The following is a 26,315-nucleotide window of genomic DNA, read 5'->3' on the forward strand; positions in this document are numbered from 1 at the left end:
GGGCCTTGAAGCCTTGCTAGCTTGTTTCATTACCACTTGTCATTCTCTCTGCCAATCCAACTCTATTCTACCTTTTCCCCCCACTTATAAACTTTTTCTTCTGATTAATTGCAGCCTTTTAGGCTCTCTCACAATCAGCCTGGACCATTTTGCAGCCTTTTCATTAAAAAGTTAAACGTCTGGCTATGGAATACAGTGGCAGTAAATGCCATATCATTTCAGCACGGCAAGGGCAGGGTAATTGTCTCTGTGGCATAATCGTCCCTCAACAAAAGCCAGAGGAAATGACAGGGTTTTTAACATAATAAGGAGCACTGTCACTTTGGTTTCATCCCACAAAATCCTCCATACCAGCATCAGTGCTGCAGTTTGATTCCCTCTATTCCAGGGAATGTTTATCTCCATCTTATGGTGTCCATTTTGCTCTTTTCTTCACTGCCGATAGTCTGTAATTGCTTCCATCTGCTGTACTATACATACAGTATTACTTGTCCTGGCAGAGATAACACAGTGCAGCAGTGAGACAGCAAAGAACAACCGGCTATAAATGTCAACTAGTCACCAATGAAAGACACCCGCAGCCATCTGACTTTATGTTTTAACTCTTTTGTTGAGTCATAATGACAGTTAGAAAGGCTGTGTTGCCAAAGTATTCTCTCAGTGATGAGACAGTCAAATGACAAATGAAATCAATAAATCAATCAGACAAAATGGATTGAGTGTCAAAAATTATAACTTCAAATGTGAAGGGCCTGGGTGCAGATTGCAAGCCATCTCTACCATCTCTGCTTTTGGGATGTATAGCAACAGGTTTTTGCATAAACAACAATCAGGAAAACATAAATGAAATTCAAAGGGGCAGCACAGAAAATTTGAGGCCCCGAACTGAGGTAACGTACCAGGGATCTACAGAGCAACTCTGCACTGGGCAGATGCTCTACAGAGGATACATATCTCTTGTCTGTTAGATGCCCAACGACAGCTCCAGCCTCACGGAAAAAATAAATCCCTTCTCTTGCTGTCACACACGGCTTATTCGCATTCACCTCCTCCTCTTCCCGCTATGTTTGCTCTGTAATTCTCTGACACTATTCTCTCGATTCTCTCTGTCAGAGGAACTTGAAGGCACAGAGAAGTATCCACTATAAGAGAAATCAAGAAACTGTTCATTGCTGCACCAACTATGGGGACCCGGTGAGAGAGAGGGGTAAGTATGAATTATACATGTGTCAGGTGGTGGGGGTGAGGGGGTGGACTTCAGATTTGTCAGAATAAATGCATAAAGCACATACTAGCAAAACCCCATAATATTATCTGTCACAATTCAAGGTTACCAAACATGCAAGGAGCAAGTTATTCATTCCCATACAAAGCATGGTGATGAGGCTGAATAACTGCTGAGAGCGACAGAAGGAGTTTGGTTTGGATACACGGGAGGCCTTTCTATGCGTGTGAGTTTGTGTGTGGGGTTGTTAATTAGCAAGCTATTTGTGTAGAGTGAAATGTTCTTCTTATGATCTGTAGAGTGTCTGTCACTGTCCCTCTGCACGGTAATTTCTGTGCTGTGAAACTCTCAAATACATGATTAGATCTCGTACGTCAAACTTTACTATACTTTAAAGACACATTAATTAATACTCTTACATAACATCAATTCAAATGGCTATGTGGGTTCATTCTGACAGAAATAAACAAAGAAAACTGCCACTTTTCTATAGGACTTTTTAGCCTCTTTCAGCTTATTTTTTATTGCATTTACTGTAGAGTTCATTCTCAGTAATCTAATGAACCCAGTTTTCTGCAGCAGGATGCAGCTATTTTAGCAAACAAGCTCTAAAAATCCCACTGTACCAACTGCTACCTGCCCAATGCCAAAAAGCAGACAAACAAAGTTAGCAACTACAAGTTGAAGCATGGAGCAGCTAATTAGTGGAAACAAAGAACAAGACTAAGAGGAGACTGAATATTGGACTTACATTCTTCAGGTGGACATGAAGATAATTCTAAATGAAGGCCAATTTGTCTATGTGTGTACTGGGTGTGTAAATAGGTACAGTTTGCTAATATGTTAGCTATAACTGTTTTACCTGGTAATAATGTGTCAGGACTATGTTTCTTCCAGCATGTTTGGTGTTTTTCTGCCCCTCGTGGTCAAAATTCAATTAATACAGTATAAGAAAAATAAACCATGAAAAAACTCTGAACTATGCTGCATTGCTGGGCCCATTTTGATGTTTGGCTGTAGATTTGTCCTGATTCCTGGCAATAAGTAGTCAAGTCTTCCACCACCTAGAGATGCATTGATCCAACTTTTCCCCTCCTGATGCAGACAGGGTTTCTGCTGTTAGCGAACACCAATCCGATACCGGTGCTATTGTTTGTCAACACATTTGTGTCAACACTGGAAAGAAATGTAAGACATTGCACATCATTTGTTTCAGAGAAAATGTGGGCAAAGCAAGCAAAAATCACAGCATAAAAACAAAACAAAAAGAATTCAGTGAACATTAACATTGTGATTTCTAGCAGTGTTAAGAGTATATGAAGCTATACTAGTCTTCTAAAAATGAGATCATTCTAAAGCAGTGAATAATTATGCCAAGTACAGAAGGACTACTTTAAAAATCTATTCAACTGGACTGGAAAGTTAATCGGTAAATAAGTACCTAGTGAGGAATGGTAATTAGCAGCCGCCTTACGCTCAGTGCTGTAGTCTCAACACTGTAATTACTTTTCAGTAACTATGCTCCAGAGTTCTCAAAATATGAAATCAAAATGGCTCTGCTAATCAGTGATGATTTTCTGACATAATCAAACAGCCAAACCATGGTTAGCTACAGTATAAAATTATTGAGTGTAAATATGCTGATAATATCAGTTTCTTTATATTCACAAAACTACTTCACATAAAACAGTTTTGAAGGATTAATTAATATATATTTGTATTATACTTGAACTTTAGTTCGACAAGTTCTCACTTGTTTTGTTTTTTATCATCAGTCATGACTATGATTGTGGAAAATCTAATCACATCCAGTAATTTTTTATACAGTTTCCTCCCTTAACATTTTCTTTCAAAATTCAACAAGCAATTACTTAATTTTAGCATCTGTAATTTGATCATCTTGTTCTTTTTCTCCACTGAATGTAACTGATGACAGCTACCATTTTGAAACAGATTACACATATTCATCAGTGTTGCCAAAACATAAAATCAATTAGTGGATGTCCTTTTCAATCCACTGGGCCTCTAAATAGGATGTGATACTGGGCCCCCAGCCTGATGAATCTGATTTACAGCCACCCAAGTCTGCCTTTCTGTAGGGCCCCTGCAGTTTTAACGCATCCTCAAATTGTTCATTCCTTCCCTCCATGACTGCTGCCCTTGTCAGGAACCAATCACCACAAACTCATACTGGGAAAAATATACATACCACCCTCAAATAGTCAGCCATTTATGTTTATGATTATTACTTATTGCCAGCCAATTACTGCTGCGTATATAAAACTATTCACCATATGTGAAACAGTACAAATCTGACGCCATGTCGCAAATGCCGAGGTAGGGTGTGTTCATTTAATTCCTACCACTTAGAGAAGAATAATATGCAGCTGAACCTGGTCAACTAATTACAGTAATGATTGCAAAATGTTCAGAGCGGTGCGGGCAGATAATCACTGAAGCATCACAAGACTGAGCAGCAAATATGCTAATTTAAATCTGAAGTAAATAGGGGCTTGTTTTTCCCCTTCTTTTTTTTTAAAAGCACGAGTTTATCCCCGCATGTTAACGACATGCAGAAACACAGCATACAAAACTCACATTTATTCACTTCATACACCTCACTTCATCAGGAAGACACATTAGATTGGACAGATATTATTACAGCCCCAGGCACCAAAGGCACTTTTTTAAGCCTTGTTGGGCCTGGCAACTTGTAGAGGAGCATCCTTCTATTTGCAGCAGGGGCTCAGGGAAGAGAGCTGCATGCAAACACACACAAACTTAATAGCCAATACGTGCTTTAAAGCTGATACGTCCTAATAAGTACATTGGGCTGTCAAATGTTAGTCCTCAAAAGTTTAGCTAAACCAGTCTCCACACACACACACACCTAGAAGCTACTGCTGTTGGTAAGCATGCTCAATGACACTTTGGCACAAATTGCTGAAGAAACTGATGCCGCCTTCATTTGCTCCATGAAAGCTCCAGTTTCAAATGTACATAGGACTTTTCACACATTTTAGTGCTGTTAATTGGACACAATAACAAAATGCAACCCATTAATCAAAGTGTTTTTTTATGTTTGATGTTTAAGATTCAAGTGGTGGTGGGCTACTCTGCATGACAAATGAGACAATGCAGAAAATGCACAATTAAAAATGTAATGAAAATACAGTAACAAATATTTACACTAAATGTGAAACAAGAACGTACAATAATCAATCATATCCATCTTCCATGAATTGACTTGGTGTACATGCCATTCTGCACCTTATCATTACATCTCGGCAACTCAAATTTAGTAGCAAATTCCACGTTTGTATTCATCACTTTTTCTCTAAGAAATCTTTCAGGTGCACTCAACTCCTAAAACAGCACTTTAAGACAAATTTGCTCCTCCCACTTCGATCCCCTCTGTGGATTCAAACCGACCACCTGCCTCTTCCGCTCTCTAACCTTCAGGCTAAAGCTGCTTCAGTTCCTTTGATTCCCTCCTCCTCCCTCTCTGCATCTGCCTCCCTGTGAGGCTGATGGACGGGATCATGAGGCCCTGGGTGAGAGACTCGCTGCCATTTTGACACATCTATTTGACAAGGTGAGAATATCTCCGGAAAAAAGACTGACTACCCTCCATCCTCACGTCCTGCTTTCACTTACTCACACAGCTCACGTCTTGAGTGACAGTATAGCATGGTGACACATGTTTTACATATGATGTGAAAAGTGAGGGAAGATAGGGGGACATAATAGCATCCCTTCCTTTAGGGAAAGTGTGGCGGAGAGGAGTGCTGCAGGTGTGTGTGCTCAAGGTTCGAGTTAGTGGAACATCGTGTCTGGGAGACCCAGAATTTCCAGCACACTCCCCACTTGTGAGGGGCTGAAATCACAGCTGCAGCAAAGGGAAATGGAGTCTGAGATGGAGAGCTGTCATCATCTACGCTATAAATCTCACAAATACAAATCCTTCCATCCGTACGTCCTGTTTCCAGCCTGAATTCACTCTGCAGGAAGGTTTTTTCCTTCTCCGTGGTGGGGGAATTTTGCAGAACAGAGTGCAGCAGAATCAGAAAAAGTCAGAGTTTGTACCACAGATGAATTTTAAATTAGACCCACAGAAAACAGCCCTGACATTAGAAATGACTAACACCAGCTGGCACAATGAGAGTTGCAGCCTATAGGTAACATGATTAATAGATTTGGGTATAGAAAAGGCTGAGTGTGCATGTGTGTTGGTGGGCATGCAGTGCTGGTGGTCGCTGCTCATGAATTTAGTGTTTGATTTGATCCTGCACACACCACTTTGTTTGGGCAGTTTTATGCTTCTTATAACAAACGCGCACGCACAAATGCAGTCACTCCCACATAGGCACCAAACACCGCACACACCGGCTGCTACTCCGCTCCGCCCCCAGCATACACATACAGACAACACAATTCACCTGCAAAGGCAGGTGCACAAGCACGCACACCGCATGTACGCGCACAATTAAGCACAAAGGCTCGTACACGCGCGCAAACACACAAACACTTGGACACACACTTCTCTGCATTGGCATTTTCGCAGTCATTCGGGGGACCAGCAGCGGCAAAAAAGACAGTCTCCTTTCGTTATCTATGCTCACACAATTTGCATACACAGGGAGTCTATTGCCTACTGGGCTTCTGCCGGCTGGGTAAAATTGCTCTAATGCTGATAAAATCCATCCAAGCACATGGAGAAAATCTGACAAGTGCCACTGCTTCATTACTGTCACCCATCAAATAATATTTTTTTTTCTATCTAGTTCTTTAAACAAACAGCATCTCTGCTCTGCCCGGGACCATGTAGTGTATCATTTTACATTAACCCCACTGGCTGATCTCGCAGGAAAAGAAATATCTTACAATACAACTTTGACAAAAAACAAGCGAGTAAGGAGTCGTTAAGAACACTTCCACTAATAAGCATTAAGCTCGGACAGGTCTAATTCGAGCAGCAACGACCAGCTGCAGAACATCGCATTCATTTTGTACAAGTTCAACCACAAGTGTTGTTCAACTTACCAATAAGAGCCAGCTGTAAGAAGTACAGTCCGAGGAAGTCCATTATGGAGTGCGACATTAATTCAAATGGATGCAATCCCGGGCGAGTGATGGTGTGCGAGAATAAAAGCCCTCTGTTTGTTGAAATTGGCACCGAAATTAAGACCGAAATAATCGCAGCTATTTCTCAAGTGATGACTGGCCACTTACGCTGACGCCGGAATCCACAGCATTGCATGAAAAAACAGGAGCGGAGCGGAGCAGAGCATCATTTTTTAACAGTCAAACTTTTGTCATGGAGGAAAAATGGGTTACAGCTGCACCAAATCAAGCCAGTTGTTCCAAATCAATGCAACGCCGACAAAGGGGAGAAAAACAGTTCGTTCCTTAGATGAAATACACCTTAAGAGTATTGAACATCCCTGCCCGTTTCATCCGTCCGTCCTGAGCGGCTGCTTCCTCTCCTCCTCGCCTCCACCTGCGCATCGTCTGGAAACTGCGGATGAATCACAGGGGCGCGTTGTTTTGCGCACTCCGACCTGCGGGTCTCACAATCCCTGTGATCCTCTGCTCCCAGGCGGGTCGACTGGAGATGCCCAGCCCAGCTCGTTTAAAAATCCAATCTTGGCCAAAGTTGAAATAGGACAAGTTAAATCGATAGCCTATTTCATACTGCCATAAAACGGAAACAATAAACCTGCTTAAAATAGTCTGTATGGGTGGGTAGACCATATCAACACTTCTCCTAAAGTAGGTTATTCCCCCCAAAAAGAGAAACTACCACAGTCAACTTGCATGAGAATCATTGATTTGGAGACTGTTGATAAAAATATTTTAGGGGCCTAAAAGAAGCAGCAGCAGCAGCAGCAGCAGCACAGGACCAGCAGACAGTAAAAACAGAGGCTGACTCACAGTGTCTGTGCCTCTTAATGGTAAAAATGAAGAGACCATCTTGCAGCCAGCATGGGCTGTTTGAGGCTACCTGCTGTCTAATGTGCTCATGCTGGTCTCCTTTCAAAACAGAACAAAGAATGATTTAGTTTCATCTGGGTTTTGGGAACAGTGGGCCTGACTGACGCTCAGGACAAGCAGTACTATTATTATTTTGAGACATTGTCTACTTTTTATCTATAATAAAAGTGTTTGCCATGCAGCCCGAATAAGTCTGTAGAAGCAGCACTCCATAAATCATGGAGAATATTTCAATTCTTCATACTGACAGTTGTTATGGATGCATTTTTTGGTCAAAGCCTGAATTATTTTCAAGCAGTTAAACTCACACTCTGGATGAGAAATTAATTTTTGAGTGGTTTCTCTGTTGGGAGTTGTTTTGCCTCCTCAAGCTTATTTTTGGAATTTTTACAGCATCGCAGGGACACTTTCATCCAAACCTTGTTTGTGCAATATGTAAAAAAGCTTGACACTCACAGAAACGTGGGAAGGATCATACTCTGTTTCTAAAGAAAAAGCTGCACAACCTTAGACACTTACAAACTTCTGTTCAGCGTTTTATTTTTTTTTTCTGATAAGAGTGGGCAGTCTACTCACACAGTAAGGAAATATACTGCGGTAGAATAGATGTTTCTAGGAAGATTTCTTATCCAAGGCCAGTAGCATGTATAGCTCAGAGGCCACTGCAGCTTTTGTCAATGATTTCTCCTCTTTGATTTCTTAAGTGTCTTTTAAACTTTCATTACATTTGCAGATTTTTCCTTAGCCTGAAGCCCACTTTTAATTACTTACTGATCACAACACATGTACGCTGTCAGTATCATAAGGTCATTTGTGTATGTAAAAGAGAAAGAGAAACTGTAGAGATTTATATACATCCCACAGTGTTTGTGGTTTTACACAGAAATAACTTTAAAGCATTTAATTCCATAATATTTTTAAATATATACTGCTGAGCTGTGATAAGTTGGCTATTGTGCTGGTTTTGGCAATTGTTTTTCTAGTTAATTTTTTAAATGATTATATCATGATTATATACATCTTTTTGGTGGCGTCAGACACTAAAAACAGCTTATTTTGTGGTGGTTGAAGACGCCATACTACTGTCTGCTAATAAAAATGTCAACCTGGTTTATCTGGTTTTAACCGTTACTTGATAATGTTAAACTTCATTATTTCCTTAAATAACACTCAAATATTTGAGTTACTGGTCCCTAAAGGACATAGTACCACAAAAAGTCCAAGGTCGAACAATCCATCTTGCAAGGCATCGTGAGGGAGGCGATGGAACAGTGGATAAGACACATGCCTTTGGTGTGAGAGAAACGAATAGCAATTGTAAGTCGCTTTGGATAAAAGCGTCAGCTAAATGAATAAATGTAATGTACCTGAGCAAGACACTTAACCCCTAGTTGCTCCAGAGGCGTGCATCCTCTGACATAAATACAGCAGTTGTAAGTCGCTTTGGATACAAGCGTTAGCTAAATGAATTAATGTAATGTAATGTATTGAAGACGTGCGCTTGTGTCCATGTTTGTTTGTAGCAATCAGCATCCTAAGAGGAAGTACTGGCAGCTACAACATTAGCTACAGGCGTTCCCTAAAGCTAGACATGTGTTTTGCCCGGGATGATGTAGGTTGCTGTTGCTAGTGTAGAAGAAGAATGTTTCCAAGTTTATCCTTCTTGGTATTGACAGTCCTGTATTAGACTGTATTGTTGTGCTGGCTACTGATTGTTAGTAGACCAATTCACAATTTCTCATCTCTCGTCGGTCTTCACTGCATTTGACTGTGAGGGGCATGTTGTTGAGAAAGTAGATTTGTATGACGCCGTTTTGCTCTCTTTGGACTCAAAACAGGTATAAACCTGAATTCAACTAGATGTGCAAGTGTCCAGTGACTGATTGTGCACCAGAACACACCAAGGTGTGGCCGAGACCTGTGGACCATACTGGCTACGCTGGGATCTCAGAGCCAGGTGCCCCTATTGGAACCAGCTGCTGTAGTGTTGGTAGTGGGCAGCAGGGGGCACTGGTATCTCTGTGCCAGAAGCCCCAACTAGAGCCAGCTGCTGGAGTTTTTCGAAGAAGATAGCTTGGGGTGCTTGCATGCCAGTGCCAGGACCAATGGCTAGAGTGAGCTGCTGCGGTTGGTATAGGTGGCAATGGGGTGCGTTCGAGATGTCTGCGGCTGACTTTCACTGACTTGATCAAATGTGAGCTGACAGTGACTGCAGGGGTGGGGTATAAAACCTCTGCCGTCAAGTCGTACACACTCTACTTCCCGTAGAGTACGTGAGCTTACTGTGAGCTTAGAACAATGACTGCTCTCGCAACATTTGCCGTGCAAATGCCGGTAGATCAAGCAGTTCTGGTGCAGAATGCGAGAGCCAAGAAGAGGAGATGGGTTAGTTGTGCATATATGGTATGTGTGGTCCTGCTCCTCAAACTTTGCTAGAAAGCTCCACTTATTGTAACCATGATGACGAAGGCCCTCTGCCTTTAACATAGTAGTACTTGTTTGATAAAATAGGTTGTTTGACTTCGCCTTCCAAAATGACTCGTATCGATGTTTCCTGGTCCGGCACTACACTGGTAGGACAACATAAGTTGCTAGTGGCTTACAAAAATTTTAAAATTTTAAAATTTAAGCATTTTCTGATGTGCTGCCTCTGTGGGTAAGGTTTGGTTAAGGTTAGGCAACTTAAGGGCAAGGAAAGGTTGTGGTCATGGTTAAAAGAAATCAATGTTGCCTGCTGGTAGAAGATTGGATGCGAAATGTGGTCTCCAGTTTCAAAAACTTTTAAACAGTTGGACACGTCTCTATAATAACAAGTCCTCCAAATTAAAAGACAAAATAAGTAGTTCATGAACTGATGTTAGTTTTCTGAACTGATGCCTGTATCAGAAGCATGATATCATTTGTTTGTGCCTTCCAAAATGTGACATAATGTGACGATGAAAGTTGTTAAGTTTGATTTAGGCATAGAGAAGACTTTGGAATTAATAATAATAGGAAAACATTGTGGTCTTGTTTAAAATAAGTACTTACTTAAAGGTTAACTTCAGTGTTTTTCAACCTGGACCCTATTTCTTGTGTCTAAGTGACTAAATGGGACAACATTTTTTGAAACTGGTCCAGTATTGAGCGAGTGCAATGCAGTTAGTAGAAGGGAAACAGAGCCACAACATAATCCTTCCTGGCAATTACTCACCATCAAAGTATGTCCACTACAGCATATCTCAGCATGCATGGACATATATTTGCTACTTTGGCAACCCTTTCTTTCGTTCTTCCCCCCCTTTCTAGGACTGTATATGGGAGTGGGAGAATTTGATCTGTGTTCAAAGTGTTTGATGATTGACGTTTGAGGAGTAAAAAAAAACAGAACTTCAGTTACCAGAAGATCCTGTAACAATGTAATGTAATGCCAGTAACTGCACACAGCATTCTCAATAGTGTGTGTGTACTAAAGGGCAAGAGAGTAAAAAGGTCTATAGTGGGTCGCACTAGTTTTATCAGCACAGTGTGTTCTTTCGCAAGCAGTTTAGCTGACACTTTGGATTTCATTCTTAAATTTTAATTTGTTACTTCCTCTCAATACATATGTCACTATACCAAACAAAAGGGTCTCATTTGGGCTGTCAGGATGAATGTATGGGATGTCTTTACTTTGGGATCGGACGCTTTTGTCTGTCACTGCCTGATTCTGTGTTAAAACAAGTGTATTCATAACATTCTTGCCAATTGCAGATTTAACAAGAACAGCACAAAGAAAACGTTTTTTTCTTCTACAGTGACACCAGAGGGTGAGTAAAGTCTGAGGTTTAGATTTATAGACTTGGGGTGGTCCAGCAACGCATCCACTGAGCAGCAGAAGCTGGTAGTTAAATGCCTTGCTCAAGGGCAAACTGGCTACAGTTGCCATGGGAAGGCAGAAGAGTCCCTATTCAGGTCTCCAAAAAGGTGTTCCCAGAATGTTTTGAAAGTACAACCTAGCCTTACCCTTCTCCCAACACCCGTGAATTACAGTGTGTGCCAAAAAAGATGGCATATTGATTCCCACCTCTATGCTTTGAATCAAACGAATTCTTCCAAAGGTTTCTCTCCTGTGTCCCCGCCTCTGCTTCCACTCTGTATCCCTTCTAGTGACTCCAAAAGCTACCTTGCCCTTAAGTTTTTTTGCAATGCTGATGCCAGGAGAGGATGTGGGACAGGTTTCTGCTAGGTCATAATATATATATATATATATATATATATATATATATAAAAAACAACAACTTTGAATGGGCTGATTAAGAGGTGGTAATGCATTCAAATTAATGCCAGCTCCTGAAATGTGTTCTTTTCTGAGTGTCTGCCTGCTGATATATAGTCTTGCAGAGACACATGGTGAGAAAAATTAGAAGGGAAGGCGGACAGGGAAAGAGGGAAAGAGAAAGAAAAAAAATTGAGCAATGGAGCTGATTCACACATTGGAACAGCTTTCAAGGCCGCAGTGCATAAAGACTTGCTGGGCAATGAAGATACAGTTTCGTGATAATGTCACAAGGCCAGCCACAGCACAACACTCTGCTCTGTGTTTCTGATACAGTTTCATCAACTTGTCTGTCTCACATCTACTTTCACTCAGATTTTTCTCATCTTGGCCATTGCTGGATGAATACGAAGAATGTTTATGGTTTTCTACACATGCCAATATGAACATTACTGATGTTTTATTTCAAATTCTTTTTTCATTTATAGGGAAAATGCACATTAACCAACATTTCTGTAAATGTGCCAGTGTTATCCAGCTGGGAAATGTTCAAATGGTCCTTTCATCAATACACCTTACATTAAAGGGGCTATATGTAGTTTTTCTACTAAAATTAATCCTTTTTTTATTGCCTGTGTGTGAAGGGGTTGTAATCTGACATTAAAATGATCCACTTGCCGGGTTTGGCTATTAACTCTGAAGGCAAGTATTCCTATTCCTATTTGAAGGCTCCGGGTCAGATTTTCTGCGAAATCCAGTGACTGACACCTGCATGCGCACTCCCGAGCCTCTCGCTGTGTCTACTGACTTTGCAGCGACGACACTGCAACTTACGACATGGAGTCAACACTAAGAAACGACCTGCTCCCAGCACAAGTTTTATCTGCTGAAGCTCGTCAGGCCAAATGTGAATCGGATCGACTTCAGACGAAAACATGGATCAACATAGGCAGGGTTTTTGAATCATGGAGAAACCTCCGCAACAGACCCAGAGTTGGCTTTCATCCTACTGGACAGGTAAGCTAACATTACTACAAAGCATGTAAAATATATTTGGAATTTGTGCTTCAGTTGGCTCAAGTTAGATAGCGTTAGCTTGCCGGCTAACGCCGAGCAGTTGTAAATGTTGTCTGGTGCAAAGTTATATCGCTTTCACATTACTTCACCAACTAATGCAACCCATGTTACTTTCCTCTGTACCACTGTTATGTCAAAGTGTCAAAGCCTGCAAGAAATTATGTAATGGTAAAAATGTGGAGCGATTTGTTTACTATCCCATAGTGATGCAGCCACGAGCAACCAGCTAACGCTACAGTAGCTCGGACCTGCTGCTGTTTGCTTCATTACGTTCAATTTAGATTTATTGCCTTTTACTGATACTCAGGTACACAGCTTCTCCACCTCTCAGTTGCTGTAAATAACATGACCCACATTATATAAAACACTGCAACAAAACGGTCACAACAACCCAGAGGAAGAGCCATCCACTAACACTACAGTAAAGTTACTTACTGCGGTCTAACTGCTATAAAGTTTGACACAATCTCGTTATAATATTCAGTCAAGCTCACTAACAGTTTCATTATCATCCAAAACATGTAGCTGTGCTGAAATTGCTGAGCCTCCGGTGAAAGATACACAGATAGTAAAGACAGTTACTGAAAGCAGCAGGCGAATAACGATCGGCTAAATGCAGTGTAACTTTATCATCATGTAACGAGCATGGATTAGTTCAACATCAAGCTGATAAAAATATTACTGTAATGTTGTAGTGGTAGTTTACCTGAGTTTCCAGCATGTTGTGTGAAGCTGGCTCCCTACCTGTCTATAGCCACTCTCACTTTGCCTTTTTTCGGGAGTACTGTGCCAATATGCCGGTGTCTCGCTGCGCTGAATGAAAGGTACGGCGCCGGTGTCGATCCGCCTCTGAGTTGAAGTAACAGAGCCTGAACATGTCTGAGTGAAAAGCCACAGCCTGCATGCTGGTGTTCCTGCATTTATTGCAGGATTTCTGTATGAAAGCGGTTGTGTTTCGGATTCTGCTCGCTCATGAGTTCAAGCGAGTACGAACAAGCACACGCCTGGTTGCAATCTTAAAACCGCACCGCTAGTGGCCGCTGGAAACTACATAATGCCCCTTTAAATTATGACAAAGTACATTATTCATGGCCTCTGTACACAACAGTCTGGCGTACCTTCAGAGCAACCGCCCCAGACTAAACTCAACTCAACATTTTAGTGCCTTCGATCAGCAACCTGTCATGTGAAAACTTCAGATTTGCACATGTTCAGAAAAATAAATTTGTGCCGTACCCATAGTTCATTAATGAAACTAGTGCATTACAGAGTACTCAGCTGAAGTGGTAATTGCACTGCAGCAGTAGAGGAAGCAGTAGCAGTGTCTGGTTTAAGGTACTATAGCCAACATTTAGCACTGGACATGAGAGCAATAGTAGCTGTGCAGCAACCATGGTGAAGAGGCACTGTGCTGCGCCCTCCTTTTTCATCACCCTTCTCTATTTCCACTACAGTTATTCATTTTGAGTTAAGACTAGGTTTGTAAAACTCCTTTTAAGGGGAAGCCTAAAGCTGGATTTATACTTGACGGTAGAGGTTAACAGCAGTAATGATGTAGATACAGTGCATGGCTTCATTTATAGTTCAGTGTTAGACTTCTCGTGCTGATAGCACCACCACAACACTAGTATCATATGCAATTGGTTTTAATTATATAACCCACAGTAACTGCCTTCATGAACAGTGGACAGTCCACCATATCTCATTACTGAATAAACTACTGATGTGTCATGCACATGTTCACTGTGATAGACAGAGGTGATTGGGGTGTGCAGAAAGTTTGCAGTGGAGATGACTTGTAGATGTGTCTAATTAAAAAGTAAAAAATACTGAACGATTCTTCAACTTCCGGTTGTTGGAGAAAACAGAAAACTTGGCCAAAAAGAAACTGTGTCAAGATGTTATTAAAGTCACTGACTGGTGCTGCACATTTTTGGGTCATTTTATAATCAGTAGCTTGTTTTTTTTTTTAGCTTAAGTTCCTTTTTTTGGACAATGCACATATGTTTCTTCTATATATTACATTGCATGTTTTCTTAATGTGCAAATAAACCTTTCTAAAGGCATTTTCATTTGGTATTTAACTGAAAGCTATATTTCAGAATGTTTTTTTTTTAACCAAATTATGCTTTTAAAAAGTGGTGGGGACAGCATCCCCAGTTTAAATGACACCTATGGTCTGTATACTCAGAGTAGTTTGAGAGAAAGACTTCTATAGATTTACAGCTCTGTCTTTCCTGACGACATGCAAAGTTTACTATTTATTGCATATTTTGGTCTCAAACAGGACTAAAGTCTTGACTTGACTTGTACCCCCTTTTGGGCAGATCACCACTTGAACTGTCCATTTGCATTTCAGGAAGGTTGTGTGAAACAGCAGCTGCAATCACAAGCAGCACATTTTTTAACTTATGCTTTTTAATGGCTCATTGTGGTACTCTGTTCAGTTCATTACACTGTACACTCCCTCCCCTTAAACAGAATTATAGGTCAAAATAGAAGCCTGTGGTGCAGTAACTGAAGGTCTGGACTGATGGCATTTTCCTGGTCGCCATACTGATTTTGTCCCATTTGCAAATTCTGTCCCCGCTGTGGGCAATATTACTGAGCCATACTGAAGCCATACTGCTGCAAAACAATCCCTGTGAATTATAGCCTTTAAAGGTCTAAGAAGACTGGAACTCAGCATGTCTCATTTTATGTCCAAGCTTATACTTTTTTTTGGTGTGAGAGTCTCTGCTGATAGAATTTTATGCAAAGTGTAAACAATTACTGAAAATGTTGCCTGACTGTTCATGTTTACTGCACTACATTTTGAACTCTTTGCATCTTGTAATAAAATGAAAGATGGAAAGTAGATTTATTTTAACTACATTTATTTAAGTCATGTGCTTAGGTGCATTCTGAATAATAGTAATAAGACATTTTTACACAGCAGCCTTAAAAAAAATATTACAAAGTGCTTTACATATTATTGTATTTGTATTTTAGTATTTTTAGGTTGATCCCAGTAATTATATACAGAATAAATATATTTAAATTTGACTACAACAGAAAATATTATCATTATTTAGTAATTCTCTACCAGACTTTTAGACTTCTAGCAGTGCAGTGTGCACTTTAACTGCATTGCTAATTCATAATTAAACTGTTAATTTAATCACAGCTTTGTTCTGACTGCAGACAAATCAGATTTGTTTCTCAAATGAGGTCTTTAAGACAGACTGTCCGCACAAGTTATCTGCAAGTGATCGGATTGAATTTTCTCCAAACGTCACCAACCCGTCTGCATGGGTTGCTGTAGTAACACCACATGCGTCAGTAACAACGATGCGGCTTTCTAATGCGGAAACATGAGATATGGAGATCCATCATCTCGCACCCCCAAACAATCAGGTGCTGAGTTTGTCTGGTGCGATGGAGTTGTTCTGCAATGTGACTTGACAACATGCAGCAGTAATTCTGCTCAGCTGCTCTGATGCACTGGATTTGATTTATGTGTAGGATTATTTGCCGTTATGTGTAGGATTTACGCAAAAGACACCTTCAAATCTCATTTGAACCCAACGGGGACCCATCTGAAGAAATCTGATTGGGACAGCATTTCAAACCAACTCCAAATGTGGCTTGAATCTGCTTTGCAAAAATCACATTTATGTGTTTTTTTATTTTATTTTATTTGCTCCAGACATTCTAAAATCAATCTGGATATGCCAAAAAAACGTGATGCTCTTGCTCTGCGCAATGTTGCACTGGGTTTGGTGTGAATGCAGGGTTAGGTTTAGTACCTAGCACAGCTCCAAGATTAAAACAACAAAAACAACACGTATTACCTATGACATAAATACATTGGAGAAGGAAGATGGGCTTTTTGGAATAAACCACCAACTAGATCAGGCACCACGGCAGGTGTGGTGATCGCTCAGAAGAGAGGAAAGAGAGCCGGATAGGAGCCATGTTGGTCCAGATTTGAATTAATGCTGCTCTTAAAGATCCGATCTGAACAAAATGGGACTTGTGTTGGCCAAGCAACGGAATCAGAGACTGTGGTGCTCACATCTTTACAGAGACCTGCCTCATTAACATCCTGGATCAAGCACTCGGCAGGTGGTCCGTGTTTCCGAGCTGTCAGCGCAAGACTCCGGCAAGATAAGTGGACTCTGTGTTTTGCATTGATGAAGCTTGGTCCTCACACAGAGTCAAGATGGACACTTTTCCCAAATGTCAGACTTTTTAATTTGAAGATGAAACCATTTTATCATTTTGTTGCTGCTGTTTACATTCACCCCTGACGCAAATTCAAAAAAGCACTGCAGTTTGTTCTGGATGTATCTGTGTATATAGCCTTTGTATATAAACATAGTGTTTCCCCTACCATTGTTTTGAGGGGTGCCCCCAAAATGCCCCCCTGCCCCCCTGAAAGATGTAGAAACTTTGGACAAAACCGTGGAATTTGACAATAAAAATGCAATTATAAAATATTATGGAATCTCCCAAAATGTTTATGCAATTTATAGAAATCATGAGTTTCCTTCGCATTATAACCATTTTCAACAGAAAAACTATGTTTTAGTGTTTACAGGCGCTGCCTCTGTCCTCTCTGCCTCTGTGTTTCAGCGAGGGCTTAGCGCTTCTCGCTTCAACAAACTCTCAGAAGTGAAATCAGTAGATGCAAGACTATAAGTCGCTAAACAAACTAAAAATGAATTTTATAGGGTCCTATGCATGGTCTCGTCACCCAATATCTGAATGTAGCAAAACTGTAGTAAGCTCCATCAGGAGGAAGTAACTTCAGCATTAAAAATGTTAGGAACTGAAGAGAATGTGACTAGCCTAAACAGGCAAAAATTGGTGCGCTGCTTCTATAACACCACGTATCCTTAACATGCCCTCTCTGCACATACACATTTAATTTTCTGTTAAGTTCTGTGTGTGTAGCCAGAAGGGACTACAAACTTTTGTTTCGTTATACAACCTTGTGTTATATAATGAAAAATAAACAACCTTGTAACCCTTTAAATGCTCCATACAAATAAATGAATCAATGACTTTGCACTATGAAAAGGGCCATTTTTCATAATGAATACTTTTACTTTTCAAACTAAGCACATTTTGTTGCTGTACTTTCACTTGTGCACATTATGAATACAGGATGTTTGACCCTGATGGGAGTATTTTACATTTTCTTTTATTTCAACACAGCTCATGCCGCTTGAGAAGCTGTCTATCCAGAAGTTTGGATGGTGTATAAAATCCCCCACTGCTGGCTACAACAATGATTAGAGATTTCAACAGGCAACATATTTCTGCTTCGCCCATGTAGCACAGGGCATGTCATCCAAGTGCCAACTTGTCACTAGCCTTTACAACAACAATGAAAACGCTTTGAAAATGAAGCTGAATATGAGAAGCCTCCCCTGCAGTGGTACCAATGTACTGCAGCATCAGTTTCTGCTCTCATTGCAGGCTTGAGTTGTAACCAGAAACTGGTAGAAAAAAAGCAGTAGACAGGCTGCCAAACAATGCTGTAGCGTGTTCAGGCTTTTCAAGGCAGGCCTGTGGTGTAATTATAATAATATCTGGCCATCGCAGTGGGCAGGTGATGAGACGGATGTGTTCAGAAAGAAGTGCGAGGCATAAAAGCTAAAAGACCCATATGCCCTTGGCAATTCGGAGCCTGTTTTCATGATGTGTTTGCAGTGGCATATTTCAGATGCACAGCAAGGATGCGTGGAAATGGATAAATCAATGAGGCCATCTGGGGAGAGGAAGTCAAAATGAGAAATGGTTTAATGCTGACGTTCATTCGACAGTAGCCTCACAGAGCTAATTATTCCATTCATTACCGAGACAAAAAAAAAAGAAAGAGCGTTGTTATTTCATGACACAGATAAAATGACTCTCCCTTTCAATTTGCCTTAAAGGAATTTATAGGTCATACAATATAGTACTTTGAAATATGACTTGTTTGTTGAAGGTTTTTAAAATAAAAATTGTGAAAGGTAGAGTAAATTACATTTACATGCAGAAGATAAATCTGCCAAATGTACAAAAATTATGAGTAGACTGCCAATGCGTGAAACAAAATAGCCTTGTACTTGGGTAACTGCAGCATGTCTAAATTAAGGCCCCAGTTGCCATGAGTATTACTGAATATCACCATTGTCATTGTCTGCCCTCTCCAGCTGAGTCAGTAGTCAACACACACACACACACACACACACACACACCTTTCACTCCTTCTCTCTCTCTGTCTCTCTCTTTCTCTCAGGTTACAGTCTGAACAGAGAACAATAATCATTCATATAGAACATTTAATACATTCATTTGAATATAAAACCTCCACCAAATGGTGTTGAACTCATTACCAGAATGATCTATTAATTTAAACAACAAAAATTATTATTTAAACTGGTACTATTGATCACATGACAGATTAGATGAGCAGTCGCCACGGTGTGCTGATCAAACAGGGAGGATGCAGAATTTTCTTTTACGTGTTTAATGACAGATTATGAGGTCAAGTATTAGGGAAACAAATGTTTACAAGGACCACAGTAACAGTATCACTGACCATGAATAGAGGACAGCAAATTTGAGGTAAGTAATGGGCTACGTTAATAAGCTCAGTACCTGTACTCTGGATAATGACAATAAAGATGAATCTAATCTAAATGATGTAGACAATATTTATTAAATAATTGAATAAACAATTTAACATGAGTTTTAAGTAATATGCATGATATGCATAATACATATCAGTAAAATTATTATATTATTATATTTAGTATTATATTTAGTTCCGTTTAGCTATGGGGAAAACTATCCCCTATTTCCATGTTATCAGCATTTGTTGAGTAGAATGTGACTGTCTATTTATAGTCTCATAGGCTATTGGGTACAGCATATGAGGTTATAGAGTTTCATATTACACAGTATATTACAACTTATATTAAACATAACCAAAACACTAAACTGGAGCCATAAAGTTGCACACAAAAACAGTACTCAGTATAACATATTAGATAAAATGTTTGTGCCAATGAAAGACTCCTAAATGAGTGAGTCATTTGGCTTTGGTGTAAAGGATTGAGTGTAAATGTCACAATAACATTTAACCTTTACCTCCCACCCATCAGACATTTTGGAGTTTTACTGGGAAGCTGTCACAGGAAATGCAATATTTTTGTCTGAGTTTGGTGCTAACCTTGATTGTCATTTCAAAATGTATCTACAATACAAAGCGAGACAACTTGTCAGCAAGGCAGCTTTACCTTGACCTGCTAATGTGTGAAAAAGTGCTCACACGACAGCATGAAATCAGATCATAGTTGTAACAGCAGACTGGCTTCTTAATATAATACGTGAGTTTGCTTGCTTGGGCTGTAAACAGACAAGCCAGTTCCTCTTCTGTTGCTCACTTTTAAGGCCTTAAATAGCTTTGCTGATAAAAATACATCTCTGATCTATTGACCTGGTGTGTGCCCTCTCGACCATTATGATCCACAGATGAAGCCCCGCTGGTTACTCCCAGGTCAGGGTTTGTGACCCCCCAACCACCACTATGTAATTCTCAGCCTTTTGAACTCAGACACACTCTCTAACTTCTTTCAAATCTCTTCTTAAAACTTTTCTTATTGTGAAAGCTTTTGGAAATGTCTGATATGTTTTTTATATATAAACTGTTTTAATCATTAATTTTATTGTCTTTAGTTTGTGCTTATGTTCTTTGGCCTTATTCTCATTTTATCTGCCTCTGGTTTTATTTCATTTTGTAAAGCACTTTGTAAGATTGTTAGGAAAAAGTGCTATATATTATTGTATGTCTGAGAGAAATGACTGCTCAGGGAGTGATAAATTCGGGGACTTGTAGTAATAAACCACTCTTGCTGTGACCACAGTAACCTCGAGTGTCACCAAAATCAACAAGATTATGTCCTGAACGGGCACATCGTTACATTCATTCATGACAAAGTTACCAAGCTGCCTCTAAAACACTTAGCTGAGCATGTGGGCGTTTGCATCCTGCATAAAAACAAGAAGACAGTTAAAACATGGACTTACTTTTCTTCATAGGTAATCTGAAGGAAAACAAAACTTTGACTAAACTGATGAACCTAATCTACTAGAGTACAACCTTTACTGCTTTTGTCACTTTTCTTTTCATCTACCACTTCCTTCTACAGGACTAACTGGCACACTAATAAGCAGTCACTATTTGTGTGTGAAGGAAAAGGGATATGTTGGTGAAGGTCACCAGTCCATCATGACTTGCAGGTTCTCTTGAACAGATTGGCCAACCTAAGGTCATACATAAATTGCTATCATATAAATATTTGACTCTGTTGTGGGTAATTGTCAACTTCTTGTCACACAATTCTTGAATATAATAGATGGACAGTATATACTGCAGGAACACAAACATTACTACCTCAAACCACAAAGCAACCACCATGTCAGAACATTTTTACTTTTTAGCATCAACACCTCCAAAACATGTCAGGAGCAGTCAACTCTAAATGTGCTACCAGGGGATCTGATGTCATTGCAGGCAATAATGCTTTCTTCTCCTGCTCTTGATATCAATAATTCCTAACTGGCAATATTACCTCAAGAAATGCAGCTGGCTCTGCGTCGACTTGTTTATAGGTGACCTATGCTAAATAGTACTGTATGTCCCCAGATGCTGAACTTCTAAAGAGGCAGACGTGGCAAAATTGAATTATTGCTTTCAGTGTTTGTTTCGCTGTGCTGAAGAAGACATAAGGCATAAGGATGAATACAGATGGAAAGGAGGAGAGAGCAGTTCAGTGCATCATGAAACGTCTCCCTGCATTCTAGGTCTATAGCAGCATGACTAAGGGATGGTTCGTGGGCTCACCTGAGCCAGCCCCAACTAGAGGAAAGTCTTAATCCTACTCTTAAATGTGGAAACGGTGTCTGCCTCCCAAAGCCAAACTGGGACCTGAGCTTGATAGTTGAAGGCTCTGGCTCCTATTCTACTTTTGGATGATCTAGGAACCTCAAGTAACCCTTCATTCTGGGAGTGCAGTGTTCTAGTGGGATAATAGTGAAGAATGTGACGGCTATATATAGCTATTAGCCTGAAGTTTAAAATAGAGCTTATACAAGCAGTATTTATTTTTCACAGTTGGTCACAGTGCCACTGACATCAATCGCTGTTTATTTGAATTTGTCAGATTTGAGACAATCGATAACATTCTGCATGTATTTTCATTTCACCCCAATACGTACTGAGTCACTTATATTATTAGTTCAGCTATTACTACATTTTTAACCTTTGTTTCATGGAAAGAAATTAAGAGATTTATATATTTCAATTTGCTGTGATCATGTTAAAACGAGACTATGTACCTTTCGAAAGTTCAACCTTAACACTTTCTCTCACAAAAAAAAAGTTGTAGCTAGTTTTAACAATGTTGTACAGTTAGGTAGTTTAGTCCAATTGCTCCCAACTCAGAGTCTGGGCCCCTCCAAAGGGTCAAGAGGTAAATCTGGGGTTGTGAGATGAATAAGTAGCTATTAATACAACAAGTGTATTTATAACTTTAAAGCCTTTTAAAGTTAGATTGTGTTACTTTTGCTGGACACTGTGGCCACACATTACAATTACAGGATAATGATACATGCTACATATTGTGACCATAGCAGAAGTAAAGAAGAGTAGTTCAATCAGGATGCAACATTCACACAATGTTCATTACAGAGCAATATCTACCAAAGGTTTGCTAACATTAGCCAATATTAGCCACCAGAAGCTACTGTTCATAACAGACCAAGTGAGACTAGCAGCAAAAGCCCATCAGCAATACTGTATTGAACTAAGTAAGGGTGTGTTTTATTATACACATTGAAAATACATTTACACAAGTATTGTGCCTAAATATAATTTTGGGTATTATATAGGGTCTCGGGTGTCTGAGCTTTTGGAGCTAGGGATGTCACAATACCAGAAATTTAGTAGTCAATAACGATACCAGTAAAATTCCACAATTGTCGATATCCATTCGATACCATGGTAATAAAAACAAAAACAAAACAATAAATCCCATGTACTTCAACATACACTCCTTTAATAAAAACATTTGACCATTACAAAAAACAACTTCCAGCTATGAAAGTTGTGAGGGGATATCCAGTACAGATGAGATAATTTGAGGTACAAGGTAGTTTATTAGTCATTATACAGCACAAGGCTGCATAACGAAACAAATTTAGTAGTTTCTTTATGCTACACACACAACATATAAAGTGTAGGCCTATATTAAAATATGGTAACATATAAAATAAAACAGGATATACAGTTATTTACATTGATGTCAATATATTCATAAATGAGAAAGCTATTGAAATTACAACCTTGCACTGTGCATATTTAATAATTATATTAATTACTAAATTTTCTTAACTTTTCTCTACAATCTCACAGGTGTGAAATGTTTAAGGGTGGCCACTATCTATATTGGCAATTGTCTGAGGTTTTTATATAGAAAAACTAAGTGAATAACTGAAAAGTTATTGATGATTGAAATGGACTGTATTGCACTTTTGAAACCATCTCCAACTCCACCTATAGTAACAGGAGCCTTGGAAAGACAATCAATTCTTAGCGCTGCAAACTGCATCATCATGAAAACTGTAAAACGTCTGCCTAAATTAGCTCCTCAACTGTGAGAAATTGGGGCTTTGACACGGAGCTATCGAAGGTAACAGGTAGGGGGAAACTAACTTCCCTATATTTCCTTACTCTTAGGACGAGTAAAGGCGGAGCTGTCGCTGCTGCTGCACTTGTCGCTATCTTCTACGTGTTGGATCTCCTGCACCTTCAGTACCTAGCAAAACAAGTATCGACATGTTTTCAGAATTTTGGTATTAACTTGGTAGTGAAGTGTCTGTTTACATTGATGTTTACATTTTTTTTTTAGTATTTTATATCTCTATCTCTTATTGTAGGCACACAAGAACTTGAGAAAACTGAGGAACATCTGACAAACATCCCTCAGGACATCCCTAGTTGGAGCCCCCGCCCCCAAAAATTCTCAGCATATTTATATTTATAAGATTAGAGAATAGTCAGAAAAATGAAAACATTTGTGTAGCAGATCTTCTGGATTGTACATTCCTCCCTCAAAAGTGACAAATTCAAATGCATGCAATACAAATACAATCTCTGCCGGTCCTCTATTTCCATATTATTTATCTACTATAGGGGCAGTTGATTGAGCATGCATGCTCTGTCCAGCAACTCCCTGCTTAACATGCACACAATTACATCCACAGCTGGGAGCTCCCCAGTACAACCACAGCATCGTATTGGTGAACATTGAGCAGCTACATTGGAGCAGTGTGGGGTTAAGGGCATGTCGACAGTAGTTGTTGAATAACTCATTAACTTTCCTCCCTTATGGCTAAGTTCCCTGCTGGTCGAAGGGTTTCTAACTATCAACTCTGGTCACGATCATGCTTTTCTGACCTGTGGTCTTCTGCCTCGACAGTCATCCTCAATTTTTTGATTCGCACATGATGTCTTATACTAGTAATATACATCTCAATATCAATAACTCCTAAATAATAAAACCTGATTAAATAATCAAACTAAATAACTAGTGCCCTTTACAGATGTTGCGTGTGCTGCTTTCTTTCAGTGAAAATACTAAATTTTGTAGGTATAAAAAGAAACACAGCCTTGCCTCCATGCTCTGTAAAATCGTGAGTACACAATTATGTAAATTGTTTCTAACAAGTTTTAGGGATTACTACAGTTGAGTGCATTCTGAAGCACCAGACAAAAATAGCTCACAAAATATTCTTAAAACATTCATAACATTCAAGGGCCTACAAAGCCATTGGGAAAATATTTTCAGTGAAAATTTGCCTAGCGATGTACTTTAATCATTGATTTGTAGACAAAACATCTTTTATCAAAAGAATGTGAAGTGAGCTTAATTAGTTTAACATCACCACGATATTCAAGACAAAATGAGGCACTCTTTTAGTGATATAACAGCAAACAAAGAATTCTATTTCAGTAGTGCAGAAACTGGATTTAAACTGAAGTAATGACTACTGTATAAGGTTAAAATGGATTTATAAGCGTGATAAGTGTCAGACTTGGCTTTTTTTATATTTATTCCACAAAGTTTAGGACACTGCAGCAGGACAATGATCCTAAACATAATAAGACAAGGCAGCTATGGTGATATGAAAGGGGCAAAACTGTTCTTGACAGATCCATTGTTATGGGCAAAAAAATGCAGAAGATGCAGCATTAAATTCTATTCTCTGATAAGCTTCACTGCTGCTTACAATTTTGAGTCTGTTGTGCTTTTTTCACCGGAAGGGAATAAATAGGCTCATTCTAATGTCAGCCCTGTATTGACGAATACACTGGGGGGACTTGTGAGTGGAAGTAGAAATTGGTAAGCAAGAAAAAAATATATTGTCAATCTTCAATCATAGTACAACTGGTGCAGCAGCTCATCACGGAATTTGTGGTGCCCTGAATTTCATCCAACAATGTCATTAAAATAAAACAGAAATATTCAGCCAGATGCCCTTCTAGTGTCCTCTGGCGACGGGTCTGGTTCTTGGCAATGTCAGTAACGTGGCCACAATCCAACTTCACTTTCTGAAGACCAGAATGAAGGCAAAACCCTCTGAAACAAGAAAGAAGTGAAGATGGCTACAGTTCAGGCCTGGCAAAGCATTGAATACACCAGGTGTCTGCTGAGGTCAGAGAATTCAGATAGCTACTGGCTGCAACAGATTGACAAGGGTTCAATTCAATTTTTTTTAATTTATATAGCGCCAAATCACAACAACAGTTATCTCACAGCGCTTTTCATAAAAGAGCAGGTCTAGACCGTACTCTATGATGCTATTTACAGAAGCCCAACAGTTCCCACCAAGAGCAAGCACTAGGCGACAGAGGCAAGGAAAAACTTCCTTTTAAGAGACAGAAACCTCGAGCAGAACCACGGAAATCGTTAACATGTACAAACTGAAATCGATCTGATAAATAGGACTTAAACCAGCTTAGAGCGGTTCCTTTAATGCCAATGAAATATTCCAGTCTCTGCAATAGGATCTGATGGTCAATGGTATCAAATGCAGCACTAAGATCTAATAAAACCAGTACAGAGACAAGTCCTTTGTCTGATGCAATAAGGAGGTCGTTAGTAATTTTCACCAGTGCCGTCTCTGTGCTATGATGAGCTCTAAATCCTGACTGAAAATCCTCAAATAAACTATTGTTCTGTAGAAAGTCACACAGCTGTTTAGCAACTGCTTTCTCCAGAACCTTAGAGAGAAATGGAAGGTTAGATATAGGTCTATAGTTGGCTAAAACATCCGGATCAAGTTTGGGCTTTTTCAGAAGAGGTTTAATTACAGCTACTTTAAAGTACTGTGGTACATAGCCTGTTGATAGAGATAGATTGATCATATCTAGTATAGAGGTGCTGACTAAGGGTAAAACATCTTTAAGCAGCCTAGTCGGGATGGGGTGTAAGAGGCAGGTTGATGGTTTAGATCAGGGGTATTCAATTAGATTTTAAAGAGGTCCAGTTAGAGAAAATTTCCCGAAGCAAAGGTCCAGAACATCAAAACGATGAACTTGCTTTATCATTCAGTACTATAACCTATAGTTGTATCAACACATGTTTTTAGTCAACAACGGACTGTCAAATCAAATAATATTTCAGTCAGTTTTCACATCAAACTGGAAGGATAATAAATAATAACTATTCAAATAATAAATTC

At 39.6% G+C, this 26,315-nt stretch overlaps 1 protein-coding gene across 1 annotated transcript in view; it reads right to left on the reverse strand.

Annotated features, from left to right (window-relative positions):
• Positions 1-26,315, reverse strand: part of gfra4a (GDNF family receptor alpha 4a) — a 187,664-nt gene that overhangs the window by 124,815 nt on the left and 36,534 nt on the right. Inside the window, exon 1 of the mRNA XM_046063513.1 lies at positions 6,269-6,595. Coding sequence (XP_045919469.1) covers positions 6,269-6,326 — 58 coding nt within the window. The 5' untranslated portion in view covers positions 6,327-6,595. Of the gene's footprint in view, positions 1-6,268 lie in introns of the transcript that reaches the window.

The sequence above is a fragment of the Micropterus dolomieu genome, linkage group LG11 (assembly GCF_021292245.1).
Source record: "Micropterus dolomieu isolate WLL.071019.BEF.003 ecotype Adirondacks linkage group LG11, ASM2129224v1, whole genome shotgun sequence".
Classification (NCBI taxonomy): domain Eukaryota; kingdom Metazoa; phylum Chordata; class Actinopteri; order Centrarchiformes; family Centrarchidae; genus Micropterus; species Micropterus dolomieu.